General features: G+C 41.0%; 1 protein-coding gene across 1 annotated transcript in view; it reads left to right on the forward strand.

Moving 5' to 3' along the window:
* Positions 1-10,814, forward strand: part of LOC126076828 (rho GTPase-activating protein 20-like) — a 46,667-nt gene extending 35,853 nt beyond the window's left edge. The window contains exons 11-15 of the mRNA XM_049885453.1: positions 4,207-4,488; positions 4,962-5,071; positions 7,119-7,308; positions 8,613-8,736; positions 9,915-10,814. Of these exons, the coding sequence (XP_049741410.1) occupies positions 4,207-4,320 (114 nt within the window). The 3' untranslated portion in view covers positions 4,321-4,488; positions 4,962-5,071; positions 7,119-7,308; positions 8,613-8,736; positions 9,915-10,814. The remainder of the gene's footprint in view (positions 1-4,206; positions 4,489-4,961; positions 5,072-7,118; positions 7,309-8,612; positions 8,737-9,914) is intronic.
* Positions 10,815-23,301: the final 12,487 nt, after the last annotated feature.

Below are 23,301 nucleotides of genomic sequence, written 5' to 3' on the forward strand. Positions count from 1 at the left end.
ACTTTGCAGCAGTTGGGTGGAGGGTTCTGTATAAGTCAATGAGGTCAAGTTGGTTGATTGTTGTAATTAGGTCTTCTGTGTCTCTATTGAGCTTCTTACTGGATGTCCTGTCCTTCACCGAAAGTGGTGTGTTGAAGTCTCCTACTATAATTGTGGAGTTGTCTATCTCACTTTTCAGTTCTGTTAAAATTTATGTATCTTGCAGCCCTGTCATTGGGTGCATAAATATTTAATATGGTTATGTCTTCCTGATCAATTGTCCCTTTTATCATTATGTAGTGTCCTTCTTTCTCCTTTGTGGTGGATTTAAGTTTAAAGTCTATTTTGTCAGAAATTAATATTGCTACTCGTCTTCTTTTTTGCTTGATATATTTTTTTCCATCCTTTGAGTTTTAGTTTGTTTGTGTCTGTAAGTCTAAGGTGTGTCTCTTGTAGGCAGCATATAGACGGATCGTGTTTCTTTATCCAGTCTGAGACTCTCTGTCTCTTTATTGGTGCATTTAGTCCATTTACATTCAGCGTAATTATAGATAAATAAGTGTTTAGTGTTGTCATTTTGATGCCTTTTTATGTGTGTTGTTGACAATTTCATTTTTCCACATACTTTTTTGTGCTGAGACGTTTTTGTTAGTAAATTGTGAGATCCTCATTTTCGTAGTGTTTGACTTTATGTTTGTTGAGTCGTTACGTTTTTCTTGGCTTTTATCTTGTTATGGAGTTGTTACACCTCTTTGTGGTTACCTTATTATTTACCCCTATTTTTCTAAGTAAAAACCTAACTTGTATTGTTCTATGTCGCCTTGTATCACTCTCCATATGGCATTTCTATGCCACCTATATTTAATCCCTCTTTTTGATTATTGTGATCTTTTACATATTGATTTCAGTGATTCCCTGTTATGAGCTTTTTTTTTTTTAATTAATCTTAATTCGTTTTTGTGATTTCCCTATTTGAGTTGATATCAGGATGTTCTGTTTTGTGACCTTGTGTTGTGCTGATATCTGATATTATTGTCATCTGACCAAACAATATCCTTTAGTATTTCTTGTAGCTTTGGTTTGGTTTTTGCAAATTCTCTAAACTTGTGTTTGTCTGTAAATATCTTAATTTCGCCTTCATATTTCAGAGAGAGTTTTGCTGGATATATGATCCTTGGCTGGCAGTTTTTCTCCTTCAGTGCTCTGTATATGTCGTCCCATTCCCTTCTTGCCTGCATGGTTTCTGCTGAGTAGTCTGAACTTATTCTTATTGATTCTCCCTTGAAGGAAACCTTTCTTTTCTCCCTGGCTGCTTTTAAAATTTTCTCTTTATCTTTGCTTTTGGCGAGTTTGATGATAATATGTCTTGGTGTTTTTCTTTTTGGATCAATCTTAAATGGGGTTCGATGAGCATCTTGGATAGATATCCTTTCGTCTTTCATGATGTCAGGGAAGTTTTCTGTCAGGAGATCTTCAACTATTTTCTCTGTGTTTTCTGTCCTCCCTCCCTGTTCTGGGACTCCAATCACACACAAGTTATCCTTCTTGATAGAGTCCCACATGATTCTTAGGGTTTCTTCATTTTTTTTAATTCTTTTATCTGATTTTTTTTCAGCTATGTTGGTGTTAATTCCCTGGTCCTCCAGATGTCCCAGTCTGCATTCTAATTGCTCGAGTCTGCTCCTCTGACTTCCTGTTGCGTTGCCTAATTCTGTAATTTTATTGTTAATCTTTTGGATTTCTACATGCTATCTCTCTATGGATTCTTGCAACTTATTAATTTTTCCACTATGTTCTTGAATAATCTTTTTGAGTTCTTCTACTGTTTTATCAGTGTGTTCCTTGGCTTTTTCTGCAGTTTGCCTTATTTCCTTTTTGATGTCTTGAAGCATTCTGTAAATTAGTTTTTTATATTCTGTATCTGATAATTCCAGAATTGTATCTTCCTTTGGGAAAGATTTTGATTCTTTTGTTTGGGGGGTTGTAGAAGCTGTCATCGTCTGCTTCTTTATGTGGTTTGATATGGACTGCTGTCTCCGAGCCATCACTGGGAAACTAGTTTTTCCAGAAAATCCGCTAAAAAAAAAAATTGCTGTCAGATCCCTACCAGAACTGCCTTTGGATTATAACCGCCACCTTGTTCCCTGTAAGGATGAAAGTCTGAGATTTGGATCATATATGCTTGGCTGTAGCTGGTTCTGTGTTTTTAGTCCAATTAGGGGTGGATTTTTGGTCCCTGGGTTTTTTGTATTTCCTTCTCTCAGGCCGGATGAGTGTGTTAGGAAAAGACCAAAAGAAAAAAAAAATAGGAGGGAAAAGCAAAGCCGTTGTGGAGCTGGAGCCGTTCTCCCTCTGGCTCAGGAAATTCCAATGTTAATGAAGCTGCCTGGGGAGGGTGGGGGAGGGATCAGAGAGATTGGAGAATAGCACCTCAGAATATAGCCAGAGTTGCTTGTCTTGCTTGGAATGACTATTTTATCTGAGATTCCCGAGGGGCGTGTCGCCTATGTGTGCTGGATGTGTGGAGATTGCCCCCGGGGATCTGGCCCACTGAAGCCGCGGTCAGATCCTCCGCTGCCAGCCCCACGCCCAATGTCAAGGCTCCCCCACTGGGACGGCACTCCCCCGACTCCAAAATCAGTCGCTGCCTCCCAGGGACTCCTCGTCCCACCAGCCGCGTCGCCGCGCCGCCTCCGCGAACTGGCTGGACCCCCTTCTGGGGTTAGTTCAGGGGAGTGGGGCAGCTGTCTGTGCTTGCGTCGCGACAGCGCCCAGTCAAATGCCCGGCGGCAAGATTCCCCGGCTGGGACGTTGCCCTCTCGGCTCCAGAATCAGTCGCTGCCTCCCGGGGACTTCTCATTCAGCCCGCCGCGTCGTTGCGCCACTCTCGCCGACCGGCTGGGCCCCCTCCCGGGGTTAGTTCAGGGGAGTAGAGCAGCTTTCTGTGCTTGTGCCGTGACAGCACCCCGTCAAAAGCCCGGTGGCAAGATTCCCTGGCTGGGACGCTGCTCTCCCAGCTCCAAGACCAGTCACTTCCTCCCGGGGACTTCTCCCACCGGCTGCGTCACCACGCCGCCAACGCAGACGGCTGGGCCCCCTCCCGGGGTGAGTTCAGGGGGGCAGGGTTGCACCCCTTGTTTGCACCGTCAGCTCCCCTGGGCCCTGCCCTAAATCGGGCGCCAAAGGTTACCTGACTGGGACGCTGGCTCCAGGCTCCGAAAGCAATCGCTGCTTCCCCATATTTGTTCGTTTTGCGTCTCTAAATCTGTGTTTGTTGTTCAGGGTTCGTAGATTGTTATGTATGTGATTGATTCACTTGTTTTTCCGAGTCTTTGTTGCAAGAGGGATCCGAGGTAGCGTCTACTTAGTCCGCCATCTTGGCCCCGCCCCCTATTATTTTGTGAGCTCGGTGTTTGGTCTCCTTGGAATCCTTACAGGGCACTGGTAATGGAAGAAGGGGCATGCTTCTGTTCAGGCAGTGCCCTGTTGGAAGGATGCAGAGGAAGCAAGGTCACCATTGCTCTAATGAGTGGAGGGTGGGAGGGACTTGGGAAACTGACTTTGTCCGTTTCCTTCACAGCTAAGTCCTCAGAACATAAAACAGAGCCTGACACACACAGGACCTCAGTAAATATAAGAAAGAGTGAATGATTTCCAGATTGTGATCATGATAGTTGCCCTGAGGCATTTCCTGTAGTAGCTGCTATTAATAGAGGTCTATGTGGCGCAGTGGTTAAGAGCTAAGGCATGCTATGACTGCGAACCAAAAATGTTGGCAGTTTGAATCCACCAGCTGCTTCTTGGAAACCCTATGGTGCAGTTCTACTCTGTCCTATAGAGTCACTGTGGGTCAGAATGGACTCAAAGACAAAGGTTTTTTTTTTTTCTTGGGGGGCATGTTGGGGGCGTGTTTGAGCTATTTATTTAGTGAGACCACTGGCAGAAAGATGTCACTTTGAAGCTAGCAAGATGATGTGACATTTTGCCCTCTTTATCACTCTGAAATTAAGCTTAATAAATTTTAATAGGCCCAACTGTATGATGTTAAAACAGATATTCCAGGTCAGCACTTAGGAAGCTGGCCTGTGCATGCCTGTAGCTCTGGTTCTCAGAGGCCTGAAGTTTTGCTGTCTCTAAATTTTGATTATTTCTTTCTGTTTTGGAACATTTTACTTCTCAAAGAAACTGAAACTCCAGAAAATGTGATATCCTACCTTTCAAATTTAGGTAAGGAGCCCTGGTGGTGCAATGATTAAGCGCTCGGCTGCTAACAGAAAGGTCAGCAGTTTGAACCCATCAGCTGCTCCTCAGGAGAGAAGACCCGGCGATCTGCTCCCATAAAGATTACAGCCTAGGAAACCCTATGAGGCAGTTCTCCTCTGTCACATGGGGTCATTATGATGAGTCAGAATCCACTCAGGGGTGCACAGAAACAACAAAAACCCTTAAAGAGATGAAAAATGAAGATTTTATGAGAGGAGGTTTTTCCCAAGAAGCACACAACCTCAAGTAAGAAGACCTACTCCTGTTTTTATGTGTGTGTGTGTGCTATTTGTTTCAGAACTTTTCTTGGCCAGGAATTAAGAATACCATGGCTAAAATGCATAATCAAAATGTGTATGTGTATCTCTTTTAAAGAGAATAATAGGTTTTAGGGTGTTTATCACCAGGCCTTGTAGTTTGGACCAGTTGGCTAAACTGTACATAAGAAGATTTCAGAAGATAGAAAGGGGCTTTACCTTTATTCCCATCACAGCCCAGACTCTGCTTTGATGCCACTAGTTTTGGTTGGAGAAAATCCAAGCACCTGCTTATGGGTGTGCAAGTCAGCAAAGAGGTGGAGCCGAGCTCTGTGGGTGTCACAGTGTGGGTGGCTGTGAAGGAAGTGGGGACCAAACTGAATTTTTCAACTAAATGTGATTTCTATCATTTGTCTAATACATGTTTGCCCTAAGAATAATATTATTTTTCATCTATTTTAGGATTTTTTTAGAAATCTCCAAGAAAATGTGTTTTTATGTGATTTGTATGGTCAATGGCTTGCTGTTATTGATGAAGGGAATGAAGAGGAGAAAATAGCTGGAATCCAGAGGTAATGATGCAGTCATTACCCAACTCTGTCCATGCCTCAGAAATATAACCAACACACTCTCAGAAAAAAAATAGCTTCTATTGTACAGCTTTGCCTACTAAATAAGGACGAAAGGGTTTCGTGTGGTCACACCCGTGGAGGCCATTTTAAAAATAGTTGTCTACCTTACTGGTGTCATCAAATTACTGTTTTTCTCCTAACCTTACTAATAGGGGATCCTTGACCATTGTCCACCTTCTGAATATTTGAAATTAATAGGAGGTGAAATCCGTTAGTCCAAGAGAGGTGGTAGAGGCCAACTCTTACAGTGTTGTTATTTAAATTTCTCAAATATATAACTAACCAGAAAGTCTCATCATGCTCAGGAGTTAAATTTAATGAAGCATTTCTGTATGGGTTCACGCCTGCAACTCTGCTAGTCTCTAGACACACAGAGGTGAAGGACGTAATCCCTCACCTCAAGAAACTCAGAAGCTGGTGGAGGAAAGAAGTAGATAAACTGAAGTGTCATCAGTGCTCTAAAAGGGACACTCACAGGTACTGGGGGAACATGGTGGAGTGATAATTAACTCTTTTTTTTTTAAGACCCAGAGAAAACAGAAGCTCAAATTGCAAAGTCAAGACATGATCACAAAGAATTCCAGGTCTATGCCCATGCAAGTAGAAATTTCTGGCAGGACTCATCATGAATGTTATGTACAACATAGCAGAATAGGAAAAAAGTATCCAGTAATTCAATTTCCTAAGCTTTCCTTCTGTGAAAAACCTGAGAATTCCAAGAGTATCTACTATTTATATATGTCTGTTGAACACAAATCTTTTTTAGCGACTCCCAAATGTACGAATTATCACCTTCACAATACTATTGGTAAACCCCTTTTTAGCAACAGAACATTGTATTTGCATTGAAGAGTTAGAGACTAAGGAACAGCTGTGAAAGACACCAGAAAACAAGGCTATGGAACAAAATACCACCTCTGTCCCCATTATAGTTTAGAGAAGACCGTTTGAGTACAGTGAGCACCAAGTCCTGTAGCTCTCTGTTGTGCGTGTTACCAACTGCACTCCTATTACACTTCAGAGGAGACCGTTCGGGTACATCAAGTATCACATCCCATAGCTTGTTGCTTCTTCTAGTATAAAACCTGTGTATTTAACACTGTGTTAAGGGTGCATCATCAGTCTGTAATACTGAGAGTTGGGCTCCCTGTTGCTGGTGTCATTTCTGATGATCATATTTTCTCCAAGTTTCAGCATCTTGTTGTGAAAAAACAAAAAATTAAAACTCTGAATATGAACTGAGAATCAGTTTCAATGCACGATTAAAAAAAAAAAACCCATATCAATCACAAATATTAGAACATTGAAAATTATACTATTATAAACTTGTATGAGAAAGTGGTGCCATTGAGATTGATTTGGAATAAAATTGACCTTGGATGCTGCTGAGCAGAGCATAAGATCTCGGAATGTACTTATATGTCTTAGTAGATTAGATTTGAACTCTCACTCTCAGAGAGCATTTTTTTTCATTGTTACCTTGGAAATAAAGGGAGTATTTTCAATGTAATTGCTGTTTAATTTCACCAGTAACTTTTGTGAGTTTTAATTGAGAACATTCTGGAATGTTATGTGGTTTTTAATAAATTTATATCACATTCTACATTAATAAGGTTAGCCCAAGTGAAACGTGGAAACCCTGTGGCATAGTGGCTGAGTGCTATAGCTGTTAACCAAAGGGTCGGCAGTTCGAATCCACCAGGCACTCCTTGGAAATGTTGAGGCAGTTCTGCTCTATCTTATAGGGTTGATATCAGCTGGAATAGACTCGACAGCAACAGGTTTTTTTTTTTTTTTTTAAGTTAAACACATGGTAGTGGTTTCTGTGAAATATTCCATGCAGCAGTTTTTATGAGACAGAATTTTACCTTCTTTTACATTTTTCATTGGGTTGTGGACATGGTGGACAAAAAAAAGTCTCTCTCCTTATTTACAAGTTCTTAAATGAAATGACTTGTTTTAAGAGTATGTTTTCCTGTATTTCAAGGCTTTTAGACCAACCACCAAGAGCCAATATTGTTCTCCTGCGATACCTTTTTGGGGCGTTACACAACATTGAACAATATTCTGCATCCAATCAGATGACAGCATATAACTTATCAGTCTGTATCCCCCCAAGCATTCTTTAGTCTTCTACTTCCTGCAGCCCAGGACTGGAAAATGAATTGACAAAAAAGGTAATCCTATTTCTCCTTTTTATGCCTTTGGGGCCTGAGTCCTCACTTCCAACTTGAAAATCAGGTTGTTATCTAAAGGACCATTTTTTAAAAGTGTTCACTTTAATCCTACTCTTCTGGGATGGCAGAGTCATTTGTCTTATCATGGTGGGGTATGGGAAGGTGGGTCGTTAAGTGGGAAATTGAGAGCAGCTGAGTCACTTCTTCTTTCCCGTTCAGGAGACTAAATACTAGACTGACTGAACCATAAACCAAAACCCATTGCCATCAAGCGGATTCCGACTTATAGCAACCCTATAGGACAGAGTAGAACTGCCCCATAGGGTTTCCAAGGAGTGGCTGGTGAATTTGAAGTTGTGACCTTTTGGTTAGCAGTGAGCTCTTAACCACTGTGCCACCAGGCCTCCGACCAAACCGTAGATAAAAAAGTAGAGTGATATGATAGAAAAACCTGGGCTTTGGAGTTAGTTAAGCCAAGCTTCAACTCTAAACCTTAACATTGCTGGGCAGAGTTTCCAAGCCAGCCTCCTCATCTGAGCAGCGGCAGTGCTGACAGCACCCAGCTCGTCTAGACATTGCTGCAGTTGTGCCCTTGCACATCCCAGGGGGCTGGGCAATATGAGCACCCTTGGTTCCACGTACATTGGGCTTCTGCCAACACTGGCCTGCTTAGAGAAATACTTGGCTACCAGAGTGAAGAAACTAGTAAAAGATTCCAGAACATCCTAAGGGAGCCTCAGGGTGCCTCATGAGATCACAGTGTTCCCCCTAGCACCCCCACAGAGCAAGCCTAAGGCAAGACAATGGTTGGGGAAGGACAGCAGTTCGACAGACAGACAGATTTTCTCCCCAGCTGCCTCATTCCTTCACAGTCAGCCCACAGAGAAATTCCACTTCTCATGTTTAAGATACTTCTTCACTTAAGAAGTGAATTTCATGAGTTTTCATGTATTGGATTCTTTATAAATTGAATAACATCTTCACCTCCAACACCTTATGTGGGTAATTTAAAAATTATCTGAATGTTAACTGTGTAGCCATCGATATAAAATATTAGCCATTAAGCCAAGGACACAAGTTTCATATTTATTTCACTGCTTATGGGTATTTTAAAGTCTTTGCCCAAACTACTCTTGAAAGTATTGCAGTTTCTTAGAGAAAACTAGTTTATATGTTTTCATATCAATGCTGAATTTTTCTCAGAATTCTTTCACATTTTTGTTTGATTGAGGACGTACATATGAAATGTGATTTATTACTTTGTCCTATGGAAAAAAAAATATTTTTGCCATTCTGTGTTCCAGATTTCTCTTGTACAATTTGCTATCAAAAATTGCTTGAACATATTTGGAAAAGACATCACTTCCCTCTTGGAGGAAAGCTCAATGATCACAACAATGAGTTGTGATTGTTCAGAGAAGGCTTCAGGTACTGTGAATAATTTAATGGCTTTTCTAAGAAAGAGTGAGCCTGGTAGGAGTCATGGGTAACGCCGAGACAGCAACTGCCCTGGAGCCCACAGCACGACCCAGGACAATGAAGCTGGGCCTCGGGGTCTTCTCACTGCTTCTTCAGAAGGGTGGCTCATGGATAGGGGGAGATAGCACGCTGTTGTGAGATCAGAGAAAAGACCAAGTCCACGATGTCAAGAAGTTGCTAGTGCAGCTTGTAACAGCATCAGGACAGAGCATGGTAGGATACAGTGGTTTGGAGACTTTTTCAAACAAAACTTTAAATGGAACCCTGATATATCTAACAGATGCGCTCTGGTTGAAACCAAAGTGAGGGGCCAAGAGCACTGCCTATTTTATTTCTCCCCCTTTTCTTGCTCCGTGTCCCTGAGGTACCTCAGGGATCCAGTGCTCTTTGAAACAGTTTGAAAAGAACCAGCATCATTGAGAAAAAAGGACTTGATGTCAAACAGCCTTTCCAGAGTGTGAACCCCTGCCCCACTGTTAGCAGTTCTGTCATCCGTGGCCAGTTTTTCCATCTCAGCCTCAAATTCTTAACCTCTAAAATTCAGATAAAAATGGTATCTAAATCTTAGGATATTTGTGAGGATTAAATAAGATAATGATGTCAAGTAAATTTGTAAAAAAGACAACAGTGGGCTAGTAGAGATTTCTCTGAGGCCAGAGTCAGTAGTTAGTATTATTTTAGCCTAGCTAATCATACTAAGAAGTCCCTGGGTGGTGCAAACAATTAAGCGCCCTGCTACCAACTGAAAAGTTGGCAGTTCAAACCTGCTCAGAGTTGCCTTGGAAGAAAGGCCTGGTGATCTCCTTCCAAAAGGTCACCGTCATGAAAATCCTATGGAGCACAGTTCTGTTCTGCAACACATGGGGTCACCGTGAGTCAGAATTGTCTCAATAACACCTGGACATCATAGCTAACTGCCAACAGCCCATTTTACAAGGCGGAATTTAGATTCAGAACCTGTATCATGTATCATGTGTCCGTTCATGTTTTTGCTATTTCTTGGCTGTATGATATTTATCTCAGTGCTTTGAGGAAATCTTTAAGAAAATCCATTTTATCAGGAACTGAGATGAGTCCAGTATCTGAGAATGTGTTTATGCCAAGATGGCTTTTTGTTTTTCATTCAGAAATAACAATGGAGCAGCCTCTTGAATCCAAGCCAATAACATACTGATTTACAGAAATAGACAACTGCGGGATTCTGCCCAGGCCCTTTCTGACGTGGACCAACTACCTGTCACCATTTTCTGAGTCCCTGAAGATTAGAACATCCATAATCATATTGGACTCTTCCGTATCACTCCTATCTATAAGACACCACTGAGAGCTGTTGTGTTTTCCAAAATGTTTACAGGGCTTTGCTGAATTTGGATTAAATCCTGAGATGCTGTCCAGAAATAAGCAAATTTCTTGGCACAGGAATGAACCAGGAATTCGAACTGATTTGAAATGCTTCAGTCAGGGACACGGAAACAAGGAAAGCCCTCTGTGTTGCACCACAACCAAATCTCTTGCCCATGAGGTTTTGACCCTAGTAGGAAACAGGCAGCGGTGCCCCGCTCAAAAATGGCAGCCTGTGGCGCTGCTTTGAATGTGTGTCACTCTCCACAGTCCTGCCAGGAATCCAGGCTCCTGGTTTCCTGATGTGAGAGTTTCCTGATGCAGGAGATTGGATTATTGGCAGGACTGTGGAGAACAACACACATTCAAAGCAGTGCCATCAACAGCCATCTTTGAGGGGGGCATTGTCACCTGTTTCCTACTCAGGACAAAATCCCACAGCAAGATCTGATTGCTGTGCAACCATAAGCTTTCCTTGTTTCTGTTGTCCATGACTGACGCCTATCAAATCGTTTCAAAGCCCTGCCTTGTCTCCATCACTATAACTGAACTGTTTCAAACCAGTTTGAAGCCCTAGAAAAGTGAACAGAAATCATCCTAAACTATGGTATCTTTACATCATTTGTTTTTAATTGGAACACTGAATGAAAAATGAGCTCTGTATCTCTTCATAGGTATCTTTGAGCTTTCTTTTCCTTGATCCCACATACTCATATTCGAGAAAAATCTTTCTACAAAATCTCTATTCCATCTTTCCATTCCTACTATATTGGTATTTATATTATTTAGATATTATTGTTATTTAGATATTATTATAGATTCATCATAATTTATGTATCCTTGCAATAAAAGCAACTCCAAAATTTAGTGGCTCAGACCACCATTTTACTTGTGTCATGTTCCTGTTATAAGCACTTTGGTCTAAGCTCAGCTCAGCAGTTCTGTTCTCACCTGGCAACTCTCAAGCACCTACAGTGAGCTGAAAGCTTGACTAGGGCTAGTTTTTGTGTCCATTGATTGATGCTGGTCCACAGTTTGTCCACATGTCTCCAATGAGCTACCCTACCTAGGCTTCTTAATATGGTAAAAGAATTGTTCCCACTAGCAAGGGAGGTAAACACTTTTCAAACCTCTGCCTGTTTCATGTTTGTTAATGTTGCCTTGGTCAAAGCAAGTCCTAGAATCAGCATAGGAGGGGACTGCAGAAGCATCTACAAACACAATGAGTTATGAACAAGGGGCCACTCATTTATTGAGGACTATTGCTGTAACCTGAGGAGCCCTAGTGGTACAGTTGAGAACTCGGTGGCTAATTGAAAGGTCTGTGGTTCAAACCCACCAGCCACTCCACAGGGAGAAGATGTGGCAGTCTGCTTGCATAAAGATTACAGGCTTGGAAACCCTACAGGGCAGTTCTACTCTGTCCTTTGGGGTCACTATAAGTCAGAAATGACTCAACAGCAACGGATTTTTTGGTTTGTTACTATAATCCACCACAGATGATAATCAAAACTCAAGACAGCCCCACTACAACACTCATCTTGTTCATCAGCTTTTAACCCTTCGTTCTTTAAATCAATTTCCCAGAGGGTATTTCAATTGTGGTGGGAAATACTTTTGAAACAGTAACTAACTTTTTTCTCAGATAGTCCTTTCCTCCATCCTTCTTTCCAGACAGCTAGGGCATTGCCTCAGGGAAGAGACAGAAATATGAGGAAAAGGAAGTTCTTTGTAGCTTATGAGTTTTAAAAATTCAGTCCCCTAGGGAAAAAAAAGGGTTCGTGGTATAGAATTAAGATTTGGGGGGAGACCTCATGATTAAGAGCAAGGCTTCTTCCTCATTATTCCCCAACTAGCATTTCCTAGGCAGAAAGTCAAAGGAGAAGCGGTATAAGCTTCCGTATTTCTGATGCCCTTAGAGAGAGGGGCCATTTAGCCTATTCCATGGGAAAAGCCCAAGGTCATTAAGTTTATATAGTACATATGCTCCATTTTCTGGGTAGAAACCAAAGGAAGTAGGAAGCCCTCAATGAATAGCTAAATGATGTGTTTAAGAAAATGAAGCCCTGAACATTCTTGTACTTTGCCATGGGAGCAATCAGGAAAATTATTCCCATCAACCCATGAATAGTATGGAAGTAGCAAAGGGAGCCACTGGATTTAAATGAGACATGTCTCAGCACCAGTTGTACAGATCAATTCCCCAGGACCAAATGGCAATTAAAACATCTCAGCAGATGCCACTATAAATAGATATCACGGATGATCACGTTACCTGACTGTCCTAGTTATCTTTTGCTGCTGTAACAGAAAAACCGCAAGTGGGTGGCTTTAACAAACAAATTTATTTTCTCACAATTTTAGGAGTCTAGAAGTTCAAATTCAGGGCACTGGCTTTAGGGGAAGACTTTCTTTGTTGGCTCTGAGGAAAGATGCTTGTCTCTTCTCAGTTCCTGTTCCTTGGTTCCTTGGTGACCTTCATGTGGTGTAGCATCTACCCCCATCTCTGCTTCCTTGCTTACTCTGCTCTTTTGTATTTCAAAAGAAATTTATTTAAAATACATACCCGATACGAATATCTCCTCATTGACATAACAAAGAAAATCCATTCCCAAATGGGATTATAACCACACGCACAGGGGTTAGGATTTACGACACATTTTTGAGGGACACATTTCAATCCATAACACTTATCCTCCACAACCCTAAATTCTTGGCACTTTAAGACCACAGAACATAAACATATTCATGGGGAAAATAGAGAAATCCAGAATTCCCGTCAGGGAATAGGGGATCAAAATAGAAATTAAATTGAGTTATTAAGTACATTTCTTTTTATCTCAGATTGTAGACTTGATACCAATATCATGGAATACTTGATCTATGCACTCTTTTTTTGTAAAGGGTTCTCTGGCCGGATAGTTTTGTCAAATGCTGTATTTCCTTCTTGGAGAGTCAGGGTGTCTATTAAAGTATTAAAGTAGACCTGCAGTAAAAAAAAAAAAAAAAAAGGAAAGAAAAGAAAACTCAGTGCTTCCCACACTTATTTGATCAAGGAGACTCTTGGAGTAGCCCCATAAATTAATATTCCTGGAAACATACTAATAAATATTCCTTTAAATACATCTTTTTAAACCACAGATTTTACACTTATTCACTGCTCAAAACCAATGGACTTCAATGGATCTCCAGATTTTTGTTTCCAGGAAAGTGCCCTTTTAAAGATCTTGTACAATGTATTTTGCTCTGGTAGTGTAATTTTATCTTCAGTGTTTCCCATTGTAGATATTTTACTTTAGCTAGGTCAGACATCTCACTCTTCCCTGAACGAGACACACAGTTTTCTAACTATGACCTTCAGCTCCCCTTCGCCTCTGTGTATCCAAACACTATGTAGCTGTGTGGGTTCTCCTCTCGCAGCAATTCCTCAAAGCCTCCCCTGACCATCCCAGCTCAAAATGGTCATTCCTTTATGACACATAAGCACTTGCACCACCAGGGAATTATGCTGCTATGTTTATAAGTTGTCTGACCAATTAAAATTTCTGTGGTAAAAGACTATATCCTGTGTTGCTTTTATATTACTTTCAATGCTTTGCTAAATGTCTACTCAAAACACACACACACACATACACAAAGACATACACACACACAGAGGAATGAGTGAATGTGTGCATTTTTCTAAAAATTTAGTGATTTTGCATGGATTGGTAATGTCTGTAAGTTTTAAAACTGACAGAAAACAGCACATATGAAATCAGTTTGGTGAGCTCAATGAATTTTTTATATATGACTTCACAGCCTTTCTTATCATAGATCCTGGGCGATACTATTTTTATTCATTATGCAAAAAATAAGATATTCGTGTACTATATTTGGGAATGATTGTGTGAAATTTCTTCTAAAGTATCTTATCAACAATTGCAAATAAAAGTGGTCAAAACAAATGTGGCTGGGCAATGCACCTGTGAATTTTTGAGCCAGGAAAGAAAATACACAAAAGTTCCTCTAATTTCAATATAAGAGGAGACAGAAATAACAGGAGGGAAAGAAAAACTAAGACTTAACTGATTTATCAATTGCAACTCACAGAGCAGATTCTGGCCGTGGGGAAATAGTAAATGTCAGTTTTTCCCTTTGGATACTCAAGAACAATATCTTCTTGAGAAAGGCAATTTATTAATTTTGAGGAAAGATCTAGGGACTGATAAACTCCTAAAAGATCCCAATTGTCTACTCTAGAATGAATAAAAGGCAATTAGACTTTCTGATGTTGGCCTTTAGCGAGCATAGCTGTGAGTCAGACTCATGTAACCATTAATCAGTCTGCAGTTAGTGTTGTAATTAAGATTAAACATTTCAAAAAGCAAAGTATAGGTTCTTAGGATGAACATCTTATTTTACTCTAAAAAGAAAGCTACTCATAGTCTATCTAGATCAGAAAATTAGTTCTCCTTGATGGTGGGGATTAATTACTACGATATATTGAATGAAATATAGGTGCACACACTTAAGTTTTATTTGACAAAAGCAACCCATAAGTATACAGGGAAAGGAGCATATATGAGTACAAAAAAACACCATTGAAAAAGCATTTGACAATGACTTTCATGCTTTTCTACAAAGCTTTCCCACCAACCAAACAAGGCAGTACTCTGAAGAGCTGTTATAGATGGGGACCGTATTTTCCATTTTTATTAAATGTTTTTCTTGTCCACAGCATAGCATAGCAGCGCTCGCCAAGCTTTTATTCAGCATGAATACTGGCCATATCACAGATTGATTCACAGTACTTTGAGTTTAAGTCTGCTTCCTGCCTTCTAAAAGGCTCCCTGGGCAGTGTTTTGTTCTTTTTGGCTTCCATTCATGGAGTAGGATGGGGACTTACACTAGCCTTGGTTTTCAGCATTGAGCTGGCTCTTTCCCTTGACTCTGCTGGGCCCCTGTTATCCACAGGCATTGGTTCCAGGCTGTCTCTGCCTGTTCCTAAATTCAGGGCAGTCAGACCCATGGTCTCAGCTCTTCTCGCCACTTCGTGTTTCTGCTGTTTCCAATCCAAGGAGGTGCTCATCTGTCTTGTATACAGCTGTATCTTCTTTGCTCCACTTGTTGGTCACCAAAGGCAACAAATCAACAAATGAGGATACTCCATGCATTTCCTAGCAATCATTCAAAGCTCTCTTCCCTTATTCTCAATCTGCCACTCTTCCAGTTATATATTCCACTGATGTTCAGTTCATGGGGTCTCCCACTTGAAAGTCTGTCCTTGCTTTCTTGACTAAATATTTGTAGTGATGATAAATAAAATATAAAAATAAAGAGTTACAAATATATCTCTCACATTTTGACAACACTATTGTTGTTTCACTTCTACCAAGTCATCCCGTGATTCACGGTGACCCCATTTAAAACATAATAAAATGCTACCTGGTCCTGTGTCATCCCCCAGGACCAGATGCAGATCAGACTGCTATGATCCACAGGGTTTTCACTGGCTGATTTTTGGAAGTAGATCACCAGGCCTTTCTTCCTAATCTGTTTTAGTCTGGAAGCTCTGCTGAAATCTGTTCAGCATCATAGCAACACAGAAGCCTCCACTGACAAAGACGTGGTGGCTGAGATGCATTGGCCAGGAACTGAACCCAGGTCTCCGGCATTGAAGGCGGGAATTCTACCACTAAATTTACTTCCCTGAAAGACTTTAGCTCACATTGACCCTTCTTGTGCTCCTCTCTCTAGACTTCCTTGGTAGTCTATCCTAATTCTGTTGCTATGCCCTGGTACATGGGCTGATGCCATGATGTCACCTGTCCCTAGGGTTGACAGATTAAATAGAGGATGCCCAGTTAAATTTAAATTTCAGATAACTAATGAATAAATATTTAGTATATTTATGTCCTAGATATTGCATGAGACAAGCTCATCCTAAAAAATTATTTGTTGTTTACCTGAAGTTCAAAGTTAACTTGACTTCCTGTCCAGTTAAATTTTATTTGCTAAATCTAGCAACTCTACAGACAGTTACCGTGATGGTGATTCAAGAGTTTCAGATAGAGGGGCGAGACCAAGATGGCCAACTAGGCAGAAGCTTCCACTGATCCCTCTTGCAACAAAGACTCAAAAAAATAAGTGAATCGATTACATACATGACAACCAATGAACCATGACCATCAAACTCAGAACTACAGAGTTGACCTGAGTGACAGGGTAGTGAAAAGCTGGCGCTGAAGCAGTGACCACTTCCAGAGCCAGTGTGTCACGCCTCGGCCCTGAGCCCTTGCAGTTCCTTGGTGCCAGGGTGGTGGGGCTGATCGCGGCTTCCTGAGACAAGGCAAGCTCAGGGTGCAGCCCTAACCCCCTGGAGCAATCGTGATGGGGACCCAGCCAGCACACACAGGCTGCACACTGACACAGCTGACAGGGGAACGAGAAACCACGGGGAAGCAGTGACTGGTTTCGGAGCCTGGAGTGCAGCGTCTCATCCAGGACACTTCGGTGCTGGGCTTGGGACTAAGTGTGGTGGGGCTGATAGTGGCCTTCCAAGACTGGGAAATTTTGGGACGCAGCCCTAACCCCCAGGGGTAAACACCACGGGGACACAGTCAGCACACACAGGCTACAAACCAACCTGAGTGACAGGGGACCAAGAGTCCGCACACAAGCAGACACCAAGCCCTGATCCCTTGGTGCTGGGCCTTGGAGTGCCATGAGAATGACAGTGGCTTCCTGAGACAAGGCAAGCATGGGACACAGCCCTAACCCTCTGGGGCAATCTCGATGGGGACCCAGCCAGGGCAGACAGGCTACATACCCTTCTGGAATCTCAGATAAAATAGTTCTCACCAAACAAGACAAGTAACTCTGTCTATTTTGCCATGTTATTCTCTCCTATCTATCTGACCCCTCCTCTCCCTGCCCCAGCCAGCTTCATTAACATTGGAATTCCCTGGGCCAGGGAGTGAAGTGCTCTGCTGTTTTTTTTTTTTTTTTTCCCTAACCCATTCTCCTGGCCTGAGAAAACCAGCAATTAACAATTGGGAAAAATCATTTCCTGACTTTCCTAAACAGGAATAACAATACAGAACCAGTTCCATCCAAGCATAAGAGATCCACAGTCTTTGCCTTTCACCCCTACAGGGAACCAGGTGGCTATTATAACGCAAAGGCAATTCTGATAGAGATGTGACTGTAATACTTTTAGCTGAGCAGTGGAAAGGCAAATTTTAGAGGTCTGATATCTCTCTACCTATTAAACAGAGCCCTCACTGATCTACAGCAGGGAACTGAGGGCTGAGGCTACATCCACATCACCTAGCCACCAGCTAAAGGGGACTGAGGATAGTGATGCCTACCAATCTTTACAGGTACAAGCACTGGGTGCCTAAGGTACAGCTGCAGAGCCCACCCACCAGGGAGCTCTGGAGAATAGAGACACTCCTACCTCACTGACACTTGGGGGAAGGCTGTCAGCATCCTGTTCTCCTCAGAGTGTGACCCCCTGCCACTACTAGAATCCGGTGTGTACAACCATCACCACTACTCCTCTGAGATAATAGATAAAAGCCTACACTACACACTAGGTGACCCACTATCAGGACACCTGAGCTGATTCTATTAAAAAATAGTGAATGGACTCTTAGGCTTATATACCTGGTAACAGATCAAACCAGCTTCTAACAGCACATAAGTGATTCAAAGGCTACAACAATCAAGTCAGCACACTCTACTAGCCCATCTGGGTGTATTGAAACAAAACAAGAAGATTAAGACTGAGTGAGCACATAAAAGTAAATCATTATGATATCTTATAGATGGTTCAGACGCAGCAGTCGATATCATATCACATAAAGAAGCAGGCCATGATTGCTTCTACAAGCCTCCAAAGCAAAGAATCAAAATCTTTCCCAGAGAAAGAAACATTTCTGGAATTGCCAGATGTAGAATATAAAAAACTAATATATGGAATGTTTCAAGACATCAGGGATAACCTCAGAAAAGAAATAAGACAATCTACAGAAAAAGCCGAGGAACACACTGATAAAGCAGTTGAAGAAATTAAAAAGATTACTCAAGAACATAGTGAAAAATTTAATAAACTGCAAGAACCCATAGAGAGACAGCATTCAGAAATTCAAAAGATTAACAATAAAATTACAGAATTAACTCAATCCGAAGTCTGAGGAGCAGAATTGAGGAATTGGAATGCAGAGTTGGGGAGATGGAGGACAAGGCAATTGGCACCAATATTTAGCTGGAAAAAAAATCAGATAAAAGAATTAAAAAAAATGAAGAAACCCTAAGAATCATGTGGGACTCTATGAAGAAGAATAACTTGAGTGTGATTGGAGTTCCAGAACAGGGAGGGATAACAGGAAATACAGAGAGGATAGTTGAAGACCTGTTGGCAGAAAACTTCCCTGGCATTGTGAGAGATGAAAGGATATCTATCCAAGATGCTCATCGAACCCCATACAAGATAGATCCCAAAAGAAAATCACCAAGACATATTATCATCAAACTTGCCAAAACCAAAGATAAAGAGAAAATTTTTAAAGCAGCCAGGGATAAATGAAAAGTCACATACGAACGAAAATCAATAAGTTCAGACTACTCAGCAGAAACCATGCAGGCAAGAAGGCAATGGGATGACATATATAGAGCACTGAAGGAGAAAAACTGCCAGCCAAGGATCATATATCCAGCAAAACTCTCTCTCAAATATGAAGGTGAAATTAAGATATTTACGATAAACACAAACTTAGAGAATTTGCAAAAAACAAACCAAAGCTATAAGAATTACTAAAGGAAATTCTTTGGTCAGAAAACCAATAATATCAGATACCAGCACAACACAGGGTCACAGAACAGAACATCATGATATCAACTCAAATAGGGAAATCACAAAAACAAAATAAGATTAATTAAAAAAAAAATGCTCAGAACACTGAATCATTGATGTCATTATGTAAAAGGTTACAATAATCAAAAAAGAGGGACTAAATACAGGAGGCATAGATCTTCCATATGGAAGGGAAACCGAGGTGATATAGGGTGATACAAGTTAGGTTTTTACTTAGAAAAATAGGGGTAAATATTAAGGCAGCCACAAAGAGGTCTAACAATTCCATACTTCAAAATAAAAACCAAGATGACCATAATGCCTCAGCAAAAATAAATTCAACTACTATGAAAATGAGGAACACACAATTTACAAAGAAAAACTACTCAACACAAAAAAGTAAGTGGAAAAATGAAATTGTCAACAACACACAAAATAAGGCATCAAAATGACAGCACTAAATTCATACTTATCTATAATTACACTGAATGTAAATGGACAAAATGCACCAATAATGAGACAGAGAGTTGAAGATTGGATAAAAAAACATGATCCGTCCATATCCTGCCTGCAAGAGACACACCTTAGACGTAGAGACACAAACAAACTAAAACTCAAAGGATGGAAGAAAATATATCAAGCAAACAACAATCAAAAAAGAGCAGGAGTGGCTTTAAAGTTAAATCTACCACAAGGGATAAAGAAGGACACTATGTAATGATTAAAGGGACAATTTACCAGGAAGATATAACCATGTTAAATATTTATGCACCCAATGACAGGGCTGCAAGATACATAAAACAAACTCTAAAAGCATTAAAAAGTGAGATAGACACCTCCACAATTATAGTAGGAGACTTCAACACACCACTTTCGGTGAAGGACAGGACATCCAGTAAGAAGCTCAATAGAGACACAGAAGATCTAAATGCTACAATCAACCAACTTGTCCTCATAGACTTATACAGAACACTCTACCCAACAGTGCACAGGGAACATTCTCTAGAATAGATCACACATTAGGTCATAAAGCAAACCTTTGCAGAATCCAAAACATCGAAATATTACAAAGCATCTTCTCAGACCATAAGGCCATAAAAGTAGAAATCAAAACAGAAAAACCAGGGAAAAGAAATCAAATACTCGGAAACTGAACAATACCCTGCTCAAAAAAGACTGGGTTATAGAAGACATTAAGGAGGGAATAAAGAAATTCATAGAATGCAATGAGACTGAAAACACTTCCTATGAGAACCTTTGGGACACAGCGAAAGTAGTGCTCAGAGGCCAATTTATATCAATAAATGTACACATAAAAAAGAAGAAAGAGGCAAAATCAAAGAACTGTCCCTACAACTTGAACAAATAGAAAGAGAGCAACAAAAGAATCCATCAGGCACCAGAAGAAAACAAATAATAAAAATTAGAGCAGAATTAAATGAATTAGAGAACAGAAAAACAATTGGAAGAATTAACAAGGCCAAAAGCTGGTTCTTTGAAAAAATTAACAAAATTGATAAATCATTGGCCTGACTGACTAAAGAAATACAGGAAAGGAAAAAAAAAAAAACCCAAATAAGAAACAAGATGGGCCACATTTCAACAGACCCAAATGAAATTAGAAGAATTATATCAGATTACTACGAAATATTGTACTCTAACAAATTTGAAAACCTAGAAGAAATGGATGAATTCCTAGAAACACACTACCTACCTAAACTGACACAAACAGAAGTAAAACAACTGACTAGACCCAAAACAAATAAAGAGGTTGAAAAGGTAATGAAAAAACTCCCAACAAAAAAAAAAACCCTGGTCCGGACGGCTTCACACTGCAGAGTTCTACCAAACTTTCAGACAAGAGTTAACACCACTACTACTAAAGGTATTTCAAAGAATAGAAAAGGATGGAATGCTCCCCGACTCATCTATGATGCCAGCATATCCCTGATACTAAAACCGCTAATCCAGCTAAAGACACGAGAAAAAAAAGAAAATTACAGATCTATATCTCTCATCAACATAGATGCAAAAATCCTCAACAAAATTCTAGAATTCAACAACATATCAAAAAAATACTCCACCATGACCAGGTGAGATTTATACCAGGTATGCAAGGATGGTTCAATATTAGAAAAACAATTAATGTAATCCATTACATAAATAAAACAAAAGACAAGAATCTCATGATTTTATCAATTGATGCAGAAAACACATTTGACAAAATTCAACACCCATTCATGATAAAAACTCAGCAAAATAGGAATAGAAGGAAAATTCCTCAACATAATAAAGGGCATTTATACAAATCCAACAGCCAACATCATCCTAAATGGAGAGATGCTGAAAGCATTCCCCTTGAGAACAGGAACCAGACAAGGATACCCCTTATCACCACTCTTATTCAACATTGCGCTGGCGGTCCTAGCCAGAGCAATTAGGCTAGATAAATAAAGGGCATCCAGATGGTATGAAAGAAGTAAAAGTATCTCTGTTTGCAGATGACATGATCTTTTACACAGAAAACCCTAAAGAATCCTCAAAAAAACTACTGAAAGTAGTAGAAGAGTTCAGCAGAGTATCAGGTTACAAGATAAACACACAAAAATCAGTTGGATTCCTCTACACAAACAAAATGAACATCGAAGAAGAAATCACCAAATCAATGCCATTTACAGTAGCCCCCAAGAAGATAAAATACTTAGGAATAAATCTAACCAGACATAAAAACCTATACAAAGAAAACTACAAGGCACTACTGCAAGAAACCAAAAGGGACCTACATAAGTGGAAAAACATACCTTGCTCATGGATAGGAAGACTTAACATTGTAAAAATGTCTGTTGTACCAAAAGCCATCTATATATACAATGCAATTCTGATACAAATTCCAATGACATTTTTTAATGAAATGGAGAAACAAATCACCAACTTCCTATGGAAGGGAAAGAAGCCCAGATAAGTAAAGCCTTACTGAAAAACAAGAAGAAAGTGGGAGGCCTCACTCTACCTGATTTTAGTAAATCTATTTAGTGGACCTATTATACCACCACAGTAGTCAAAACAGCGTGGTACTGGTAGAACAACAGACACATAGACCAATGGAACAGAATCAAGAATCCATATATAAATCCATCCACGTATGAGCAGCTGGTATTTGACAAAGGCCCAGTGTCAGTTAATTGGGGAAAAGATGGTCTTTTTAACAAATGGTACTGGCATAACAGGATAACCATCTGCAAAAAAAATGAAACAAGAGCCATACCTCACACCATGCACAAAAACTAACTCAAAATGGATCAAAGACCTAAAAATAAAGTCTAAAACGATAAAGATCATGGAAGAAAAAATAGGGACGTTAGGAGCCCTAATACATAGCATAAACTGTATACAAAACATTACTAAAAATGCAGAAGAAAAACCAGATAACTGGGAGCTCCTAAAAATCAAACACCTATGCTCATCTAAAGACTTCACCAAAAGCGTACCTACAGACTGGGAAAAAGTTTTCAGCTATCACATCTCCGACCAGTGCCTGATCTCTACATGATTCTGCTAAAACTCAACCACAAAAAGACAAACAACCCAATTAAAAAATGGACAAAGGAGGCGGAGCCAAGATGGCGGACTAGGCAGACGCTACCTCGGATCCCTCTTACAACAAAGACACGGAAAAAGAAGTGAATCGATCACATACATAACAATCTACGAACCCTGAACAACAAACACAGATTTAGAGACGGAGAACGAACTAATACGGGGAAGCAGCGATTGTTTCCAGAGCCTGGAGCCAGCGTACCAGTCAGGTACGGCACAAGCACAGAGAGCGGCTCCACCCCCCTGAACTTACCCCGGGAGGGGGACCAGCCGGTTCCACGGGCGGCGTGGGACGCAGCCGGTAGGAGAAGTCCCCGGGAGGCAGTGACTGGTCTTGGAGCAGAAAGAGCAGCGTCCGAGCCGGGGAACCGTCCCGCAGGGATTTGGACTGGACGCAGGTACGGCATAAACACGGAGAGTTGCTCCACCCCCCTGAACTAACCCCGGGAAGGGGACCAGCCGGGTCGCGCGGGCGGCGTGGAACGCAGCCGGTAGGAGAAGTCCCTGGGAGGCAGCGACTGGTATTGGAGCGGGGAGAACAGTGTCCCAGCCGGAACACTCGGTCACGGCACAAGCACGGGGACCTGCTCCACCCATCTGAACTAACCCTGGGAGGAGGCCCAACTGGTTCTCGGGGGCGGCACGACCACGTGGCTGGAGGGACGAGAAGTCCCCGGGAGGCAGCGACTGATTTTGGAGTCGAGAGTGCACCATCCCAGTAGGGGAGCCTTGATGCT

Source organism: Elephas maximus, chromosome 5 (assembly GCF_024166365.1).
Source record: "Elephas maximus indicus isolate mEleMax1 chromosome 5, mEleMax1 primary haplotype, whole genome shotgun sequence".
NCBI lineage: Eukaryota > Metazoa > Chordata > Mammalia > Proboscidea > Elephantidae > Elephas > Elephas maximus.